Source organism: Camellia sinensis, chromosome 1 (assembly GCF_055761805.1).
Source record: "Camellia sinensis isolate YWXY chromosome 1, ASM5576180v1, whole genome shotgun sequence".
NCBI lineage: Eukaryota > Viridiplantae > Streptophyta > Magnoliopsida > Ericales > Theaceae > Camellia > Camellia sinensis.
This window is the reverse complement of record NC_138961.1, coordinates 1,980,926-1,991,473: the sequence shown is the minus strand read 5'-3', so window position 1 is coordinate 1,991,473 and position 10,548 is coordinate 1,980,926. Positions and strand designations below refer to the sequence as shown.

At 30.9% G+C, this 10,548-nt stretch overlaps 1 protein-coding gene across 1 annotated transcript; it reads left to right on the top strand.

Moving 5' to 3' along the window:
* The first annotated feature begins 1,215 nt into the window (after positions 1 to 1,215).
* LOC114300755 (serine carboxypeptidase-like 20) lies at positions 1,216 to 9,103 on the top strand. The gene is made up of 14 exons (XM_082871814.1): positions 1,216 to 1,364; positions 1,487 to 1,638; positions 2,704 to 2,780; positions 3,232 to 3,354; positions 3,541 to 3,643; positions 3,753 to 3,790; positions 3,889 to 3,990; positions 4,115 to 4,195; positions 4,411 to 4,665; positions 5,395 to 5,460; positions 7,232 to 7,347; positions 7,853 to 7,966; positions 8,460 to 8,505; positions 8,641 to 9,103. The coding sequence occupies exons 1-14, from the start codon at positions 1,216 to 1,218 to the stop codon at positions 8,722 to 8,724; spliced, it is 1,506 nt and encodes a 501-aa protein (XP_082727940.1). The 3' UTR covers positions 8,725 to 9,103.
* The last annotated feature ends 1,445 nt before the right edge of the window (positions 9,104 to 10,548 follow it).

Below are 10,548 nucleotides of genomic sequence, written 5' to 3'. Positions count from 1 at the left end.
ATTGTGAAACTCGTTAAAATCATCAAATCAAACTTGAACAGTTAACTGTTCGACTCGTTCGAGTCGTTTATCACCTCTAGTGCTTAATCTGGATGTATAAAATTTTAACTACTCTGATTTTTTGTCATTTTTTTTTTTTTAAACAGAGTTAAAAAAACTGTAATTGATTTCTTTGTTTGACTCTTTTTTTGATTTCTTTGTTGAAAAATGTTATATACTCTAAATAATTTATCAAATTTTCTACTAAACCTCAACCCACACAAATTTAATATGTATAGAAGGTTTGATAAAAAAACAACATATTATTTGGGATCTGGCATAACTCTTCTTTGTTTGACTCTACCTTTTGTTATGATCATCATAGATATTCACGTAGTAGTAGTAGTTTGTATATTTCTGGACTTAAAAGACTTGAGGGGTCGGCCCCAACCATTATCCTTTCTCATTGCTCCGCAATTTCTTTATTAATCATTTAATTTATATAAATTATTAAATTGATTAAATATTAATGGTTGCAGAATTGAATTTCCTCCCATCCATATTCCCACTTCGATAATCTAAATTATTCATTTTATTACATTTTTCATGTGTATTATCCACCCACAAAAATTAGGTCGATTCAATATTCATAACTTTATTAAATTTATCATATTTGTCACTAAAAAATGCACATCATTATTTTTTGAGGATGATAAATGTTATAAATTGAATATATTATTATAGATTGATATAATTTTTTAGTATAAGATATACCTAAAAAAATCTTGCAAAATGAACCGTTCAGATTGAAACAGTACCCTCCAGTCTAGATCATATACTAAGGGGTTCTAGGTCATTTTTTTAAAAACAAATATTATCCAAATATATAACTATAGGTCTTTTTATAAAAACAAATATTATTCAAATATATAATTATTCATATTTGATTACTAAAATCAATAAAAATTAAATGATTTGAAACACTTAAATAAACCTAAAATGAGCCCACACCCTACGGCCAGTCAGACCCAGAAGTATCCTATCATATTATTCCAAAACAACCATCTTGCATTGCATATGGTGCAATTATCAAGGCAAAAGCTGCTTATTTTTTCTAAATTTCTACTCTCTGTCACGCACACACGCACAGAAACTTGTATATATAAGTAACTTGGTTTTCATGCGAATGTAGAGTGAATTGTAAAGAAGAAAGTTAGATAGGAGGCATCATTGGCCATGGATAAGTCATTAGTAATTTTGAAGGTATCATCACTTTGCTGCTTGCTTCTGGGTTTTGGGATTATCATTGAAGCAGCACCAGAGGTTTCTCTGATTACAAGCCTTCCCGGGTTCAATGGTACCTTCCCTTCAAAACACTATTCTGGGTATGCAATTCAATCCTATATACATTTATAACTACTCTACAATTTCTACATATTTATACATAGAGCTTTGAATGTAGTAGAATTAATTGTAAATTGCTTATGCAATGTTGTTGTGTGTGAAGGTATGTGACCATAAATGGCAATCCTGATCCTCCAAAGAACCTTTTCTACTACTTTGTTGTCTCCGAAAGAAATCCATCAAACGATCCGATAGTTCTATGGCTCAATGGGGGACCTGGTTGCTCTAGCTTTGATGGCTTCATCTACGAACATGGTACGTATCTTTTTTATAGAATATTCTACGTATGTAATATTACTGCATATATAATTAATCCATTTTGAGTTCAAAATGCATCAATTTTGAATTATAATAGACTTGGACATGATCATTGTTCTTTACACACAATTATATTTATTGACCTTGTTAACTAATAAGTGTCCTGAGTAATGCAGATTCACCTGCCATAACCAATAATGTGTGTGGAAATTATTCATTGGGCTCGTTAATGTTTAATTAGAATAATATTAGCGTCACACACCAGCCATCGGTGGAGGAGTCACATGGAGGCCAAAGGGGTCCCGTGCCCCTCTCAATTTTGGATTTATAACTTTTTTATTTTTTATTTTTTATTTTTACATATGTATATAAATAAAATTTTAAACAAAAATAATATTTAGAATAAAATGTCAACGGCATTTCTAAATTATGAGAATAATAGTAATTGTTTTATTAAAAATGAAGGGACTACAACAAATTATATTTTTACGTATGAAAATTTTGTGAAAAAGTCTCAATTATTGATATGTAAATATAATTAATCTCACTATATATATGTAAAAGTTATTAAAATGTTAGTTATATTTGCATGTGAAATTCACTCTTCACATGTTGCTTTATTATTGATTTGTGATATCATATATGACGTGATATCACTATTATATGAAATTTTTACTCAAATTTTGTAAAAATTTAATTGATCTTACCATTATATAATTTATTTTAAAGACTTAAATATATGACTTTTTTATATTGTCTATGATATACTAGTTATACGCAATACTTTCTTTTCGATTTTACTCGAAGTTAATTGTAAAATTTTATGTGAAATACTTTTGTAATAATTTATTTAAGTTTTTGTACTTAATATTAATTCAAAAATTATTATTATCTTCTTATTGTTGGTTATAGAAAAAAATTGAAGTTATAATTAATACCCTTCTGATTTAGTTTTCTATCTCCGCCACTGCCAACAATATTAGTAGTGAATTTAGTTGTGTCCTTAATATTAATTTATGTGCTTAAAAAGAATTGTTTGTTTTGTAATCCTATATTGCACAGGACCATTTAATTTCGAAGCTGGAAACCCGAAGGGAAGCCTACCTAAATTGCATCTTAATCCATACAGCTGGTCTAAGGTTATCAACTTCACAATCTATTACGACAATCTTCACCCATTTTTTTTTTTTTTTTTTTCAGTTATAAAAATAAGTTTAATTAATAAATCTCTCCTAAAGATTATATTAACGGGAGATTTTCTCCCATAGGTGCTAATCTAACAACTAACATTTGCCGATAAAAAAAAAAAAAAAAGATTATATTAACGAGAAAAAATTTTAATTCATTGCCTAGAAGGCAGCAATTAGGCCACCTTCCAAACTTCTAGTTGTGACTATATTCTGTTTGTTAATTACTTTATAGTTTAATGCACAATGTACAAAGAGAGAAATTTCATAGTTCATTTTTATGTACTGGTTTTATATAAGTTTTTCTCTCCCGTTTTTTCCTCTTTTTTTTTTTTTTGCTGAAAATTAATATCTAATAAACTTGCTCTCACATATATAATTTTCAACTTTGTTGTCACTTTAGGTTTCGAACATCATATATTTGGATTCTCCTGCTGGTGTTGGATTCTCTTACTCTAAAAACACGACGGTTTACACAACCGGAGACTTACAAACAGCCTCTGATACTCATAATTTTCTACTCGAGGTAATTTTAATGAAATTGAAAATTACGATAACTTGAAACAAAGATTCCTAACTCCTAGGTCATCTTCAAGACCGAGTTAACCAGCACACAAACTGGTTTTCAAGAATAAAATTGATACACCACCAAGGGTATGAACCTAATAAATTGTTTGGAAAAATTTAAGATACGACTTTGTTTTCCTCACAGTGGTTTAATCTATACCCGGAATTTGTTTCAAATCCATTTTATATTTCGGGAGAGTCCTATGCCGGCGTGTACGTGCCAACTCTTGCTTCTCAAGTAGTGAAAGGTATTTATTATATATATGCTTTAAAATGTGACATGATCATGAGCTAATATATATATATATATATCGTCTTTGCGGGTTTAAAGTACTAACCTTAATTAATTTAATATAGGAATCAAAGCTGGTGAGAAGCCCATCATCAACTTCAAGGTATTGATGCCTATTTAAACGATTAAGCTGTGTGGGGATGCTGTAGCATTAGACTTTAAAAAAAAAATCGTTAATTGTTTATGTATGCATATGTGTAGGGGTACATGATTGGCAACGGGGTCACAGATGAAATATTTGATGGCAATGCTCTTGTCCCATTTGCACATGGAATGGCTCTTATTTCTGATGGTATCTTTGAGGTTGGTGAATGAAAATTGACACACAATAATTTCCTTTTTCATTTTATGTAATTTATCGAAATCCTAGAAATACATAAATTGTGTCCATTTGCAATGTATCTTGAGTTGTGTCGCCATCTTGTAGGAAGTTGTAATTGCCTGCAAAGGAAACTACTCTGACCCCCCAAACAACAACTGTCAAACTGCGCTTGATAAAGTTTACGGGGTAAGTTGGTTCTAATTTATTCATATGTTTTCAACTTTTTTCATATATCAAATCAAAAGATCAAGCATACTACATTGGGATTTTGCATTGCATTGCATGTGTGTACATATATTTCTGTACTTTCTCATGAAAAACAAGAAAGTTGGTCTGGAAATTAAGTTCGAAATTAACTAGTTTTTGCTTCCTTTTTCGTCTTTTGTTTTTTTGATCACCAGGCTATCGACGGTTTAAACATATATGACATCCTGGAGCCTTGCTACCATGGGCCGACAACAAAAGAAGACACAAATGTAGTAAACAAAAGTAGCATACCATCAAGCTTCAAACAACTAGGGATGACAGAGAAGCCTCATGCTGTTAGGAAACGGATATACGGTCGCGCATGGCCTTTTCAAGCACCAGTAAAAGCTGGAATTGTTCCAATGTGGCCCGAGTTAATGAAACAGACTAGCTTCAGTGTTCCCTGCGTGGTAATTAATTTATTAATCAAAAAAAATTTGTTTTCTAAGCATAGCATGGATAGCTTGATTCAAAATATACCAACACTTGGATTGATATATTTTACCCTTCTAAATGAGTTTTTCATTGTTTTGTCATGGGTACCAAACAAGGGAATAATAATTTTATATTATTTTTTTCTTTCTCTCGACAAATCCACAAATTAAACACAGTGTTTGTTAGTAATATTTTTATGAGAGTAGATATAACTGTGCCTATAGAAGAGATAAGATGGTGGATAGTTTTCACAATCTCATGTTATTGAGAATCAAAATTTCATTTCAATACGTTATTTCAATTAACTTAAAAGCAAAACTGTTTTAGAAATGTTTCGAAAACATAAGAGAAATGATAAAATAACTATGAAAATATTGGAAAATAAAAACTGAAATCTATACAAATGTTAATATGTTTTCAATAACATTTTGCTTGATTTCCTAAAGGGCAAAAAAATGTCGGTTGTTTAGATGAAAAGGAAACAAAAATTTACTCCATGCATGCTGTTTGAAAACTAAATTATTTGTTTGTAACATAGTTTCAAATTAATCATGACATGCAATAAAATTGCCTAATTATAATTAAACGGTTGTCAAATTTGAATTTTGGAATTAATTCTCCCTGTATGTAGTATTTCATATTTAATTACTTTGTTCCGTAGCAAAGCAATCTAATAAGTAAACTATATATCGTGAATATTGTAGGATGATACAGTAGCTACAATATGGATGAACAACGATGCAGTTAGAGAAGCAATGCACGTGAGCCAGGTATATCCATACATATGGATTAATTCTCCTACAATTTTACAAAATCAAGCAATGATAAAAAAAAAAAGAAAAAAAAAAGAAGAAGAAAAAGATAAAGAAAGCAATGAACGTATATGAGCAATTTCAATTGAGAATTGTTACAAATTAAACAAGGGCATTGCATATATAGATTTTTATTTTCCTTTCACAAAAAAGAAAATGAAAAAAGTAGGCATTATGAAGTAAGAGAATACAAAATACTGCAGCAAATTGAGAAGCAAATAGTCTGACTTGTGAGCTACAAAGAGATATGTACACTGTCCTAAAATTGTTGTTCATGCCCTCATGAAGATTCCAACAGAATGTAGCAGCTCCAAGATTTATTTAGTTAGCTCACAGCCTTTCTCATCTAGTATTCATAACATCAACACATAAGTATATAGATTGGCACCGAAAATTAAGTTCAATCATACGCTAACACTAAACCAAGGTTGGGGAGAGGCAAACACAAATGCCTAAAATATATTGTCCCACCAAACCCCTTCTATTTAGGGGTTGTTTGGGATGAATTATATAGGTGCATTTTTTGACTTTTTAGGTTAAAAAATGAAGGAAAAAAATATGGTTGTTTGAGATAATTTTTTTGACTTTTTATGAAAAAATGTGTATTAAAATATTGTATAAAATAATAAAATTATTTTTTTACCCCTATGCATACTAACATGCAATTCGTGCATGTCAATACGGTTGTGGCGGAGCTGTGTACTGGTTTTGTTGGAATTTTTTTTTTCCAGCCGTGGTCTGCACTTGAGTACAATGTTTTGAAAAGTTTGTTTGTTTTTTTTTTTTGGTATGTTTTTTTGTTGTTTGGCAGTGGTGCACATCTCCCACAGTCATATAAAAAATTGTTTTTTTTTTAAATTTTTTTTTCTTTTGTTCCCCTGATGTCTAGTGAACCTATTTTTCCCACTTCTTGACTTTTGTGAACCTATTTTTCCCGCCTCCTTACTTTTGTGAACAGTGTTAACTTTTTTGTTTTTTTAATAATTTTTTAATTTTTTTATCTTTTATAGAATATTCCAAACAAGCCCTTAGTCCAATTAAAAAACCAAAAAAGCTACTCCTATGATAACATCAATTAATACCAACTAATATGAACACAACAGCATGAAATCATCTACTGCCAAAAGCATGATGCATCCTTGAATCAGAGATCATTGATAAATCCTTTCCTAAGACCTTGAGCCTCCCAGGAAACCTGCATCAAAACCTGTACCCAAGCAGCAGCAGCAGCACTGCGAAACAAGCAAAACCTTGAACCACTCTACACCTTCCCAAGCATCCCAAGCTATACTTGTTCAGCAAAAATGTGAATAGAGCAGTCACACCCAAGCCAACACAAACCAGTCACAGAAAGACAATACCCCAAGAACAGAGTAAAAAAAAAAATAGAACATAACAGCTACCAAGCAAAACACAACCTTCCTGAGCCGGTCAAGAAGCAATTGTTTGGAAAAAAACTGAGTAACAAGCAAGCGTTGGTCTTCCAAAATCCAGTACCCACCAGCCTCTAAATAACACCAGAGACACAAAGTGCTAGAGCCACAGTTCAAAGCCAAAACACCAGAGCTCATAAATGAGAGAAAAACAAGAGGATGAGAAGAAAAAGATAGGAAGGGAAAGGGAAAGGGGAAGAGGAGGAAGGAGAGAAAAACCACAAGAAGCCCACTATCAGATCAGTTTCATTTGCTTTTTCTTTTTCCTTCATTTACTTAATTTCTGTAAAAATTAGGAAATTGGAACTTGGAGCTTATGTGCGAGTGACATATCATACTACCATGATGCTGGAAGCATGATTCCCTACCACAAAAACCTCACTGCTCAAGGATATCGAGCACTTATATTCAGGTAATTCAACTCATTTTCTCTTTAATTTCTTACTTTATTTATTTTTTGATGGGAATTGATTACTCAATTAGAGAGGCAATTCTTTTCTCCTTCTAAAACAACAATATTATTTAGACATAAACAAAACACATAAATGAGCAAATATTGTTTCCTCTTCTCAGACTATATCTGTTAACATGGTTATCTCTGCTGACAATATTGTCATGACTTGTTAATGATGTCGAAAAAAAACCTTTTAAGTTTACTAATAAAAGACAAAATAAGTGAATTTATAAGCTGCAACTAAAGAAGCCAAAAGAATCCTTAATTAAATGAATGTTTTCGTTAGAAGTGGTAGATATAATTGACAGCAATGGATATAAGAAATTTGATGGAGGAATTAATCAAATATGTTTCTACTTCTATTTTAATTCGGTTGAAAAAAATAATATATTAACTATTGTTTAAATGTTTTCGCTAGTGATTAGTGATTAATTAATTCATTATTTCCATGAATTAATTGCAGTGGAGATCATGATATGTGTGTTCCATACACCGGAAGCGAAGCATGGACTAGGTCACTTGGGCATAAGATTGTGGATGAATGGAGAGCTTGGATGTCTAATCAACAAGTTGCTGGGTAAATCTTAATTAATTTCCACTAATTAATTTTTTTTTTTAGGTTGGCCACTAATTAATTATTACTTTTTCTAATCAAGTGATCAATTTTTTTTTTTGTTATATTATAGGTCCTAATATGTGGAGGCCTCAGATATCTATTTTTTATTTTTAATTTCCACACTTAATTTTCTTCCATTTCTTGTTCCAAAAACTATTTATTGATTTTAAAAAGTAACCTATTGGTCATCTTGAATGAATTACAGTATAGCACATAACATTAATTTTACATCGCTTATAAAAAACATTTAAAATTCTTATCTTAGAAAATGGTGTATGGCAAATTAATAATGTATAATCTACATTCATTTGAAATGTAGTCCCCACTATATAAAAGTTGAACCTGGACCAACATTATTTTCCCGGATAAAATTCTAAGTACCTAGAATTGTTATACCTAACTATACCCCTTTCCTTGAATTTTTTTTTTTATTTTTATTTTCTCTTAATTTCAGGTACACTCAAGGATATGATATCGGTCTCACCTTTCTCACCATCAAGGTTGGCATATAATTGAGGACTCTATATGAGAAAAACATGCTTGTCATTACTTACATAATTGTTAAACCTAACTAAATTTTATTTATATAATATTACTTACCGTTATGATATTATGATTGTTATCGTGTGGTATAGGGCGCTGGACACACCGTACCTGAATATAAACCAAGAGAGTCATTGGACTTCTACAGTCGTTGGTTAGATGGAAAACAGATATAATTGTGATAGAGAATTCAAAGTTGATGGAAAAATATAGCAAGAATAATCTTTATACTCTAAAGAACTTTTTCAGCGAATTTTCATTTGAGTTGATGGGGGCTGAATAGTGTGTGTTGTTGGTTCGCGAACTGTGATGGCATGGTCTCTAGGATGGTGGGTTTCAGTGACTGCTCTTTGAAGGTTTTGGTTTTTGTATTTTTATTTATCTGTGGTTTCAAAGGTGCTTGTGATGATTGTGTGTTTCCTCTTGTACCAATTTAGTTGGGATGAGTTCTTAAGTAGGCAAGGATGCATTTTTGTACACCTTGTCTTGTTATGTATTACTTTTGTTGTTAATGTATAATGTAATGTATATAGTATAATATATTATAAGATAAAACATAGAAAGCATAGGGCATAGGATTCTCTTCTTCTTTCGGTTGTAAAGACCAAACACCACTCACACACTTTCATTATTATGTCAAACACCACTCACACACTTTCATTATTATGTCTTCTCCTTTCGGTGCTTTCCCTATAAATGAGCATCACTCTTGTAACCAACAGATATAGAAAATACAATATTCATTCAGATATCTTACATATCTCACATTTGTAATTCTTTTCTCATTAATAAGATTTTCGCTATTCCAAAAAAAAAAAAAAAAAAAAAACATTAGCATTGTGGATTCCATTGTACAGAATCTGGACCCTAGATTGTTTTGTGGTTTTGCTACTTTTTCTACAGTTCTTCGAACTGCATATATGTTTAGGCTATGTTTGGATTATAAAGTTGGATAAGTAGGAACTTTAGAAAAGAAAAGAAAAAATTTGAGAGAAATAGAAAAAAAATTTAACTTATATTTCATTCATTTTTCCTCACCGTTCAAACACAACCTTCAGTTTCAATTGTTACAAATTTTATTATAATTATTATTATTTTTATTTTTTTCGATCCGCCACTTATGTTGCAGATTATGAGGACATGTATGTATACCAAAACCTACTCTACTCTGCACAACCACCTAGGGCCGGCCCTCAGTTTTTGGGGGCCCAACTGTTGAAATGAGGCCCTTTAACATTGACCAGGTTCTTCATTTTGATTAGATTATTCACTCACAAAATCTTCAAATTCTTCATTAATATAATCTTCATTACCAATTGAATTTAAACTCTCTGTACCTTCATTATCAATCCTCAAATTATTTTTTTTTTCCTTTTTTCACATCCAAAAATATACATTGTAGGAAGTAACCATGACTGTAAAATCAATCTAAATGAAAGAGAATATCAACACACAGAGATTGGAAGAGAATATCAACACACAGAGATTATCCAAAACTCAACATAAATTCAATTCAAAATTGAAGAGAATATTTGATCCGAGCGAAACAAAAGCGTCACAGAGTAGTATAAATTAAATAAAAATTCACAAACTTATCCACAAAAAATTAGATTAAAAAATAAGGGCACAGAATTGAAGGCACAAATAAAATCAAAATTAAGCAAAGTCCTCACGTCAAAAAAAAGCAATTAAATCAATAATAATAAATAAATAAATAAGAGAAATGAATTAAAAAAAGTAATTAGGGCACAAAAATTAGACTTACGGGGGTGATACGATGCCGTACAAATCACCGCACCATTGCTTCGTCACCGGTACATTTGAACACTCCATTATTTGCTTCAGTAATGAGGTTTTGTTATTTACAATACATTTTATAATTAGATTTTAAATCCCGACTTTTCTTGGACCTTTTGAATTCTGTTATGAAATTAAAAAATATTGGGCTGGGCATATATTTTGGGTTACTAGTAACAATGTTACAGACTTTCAAAAAATAC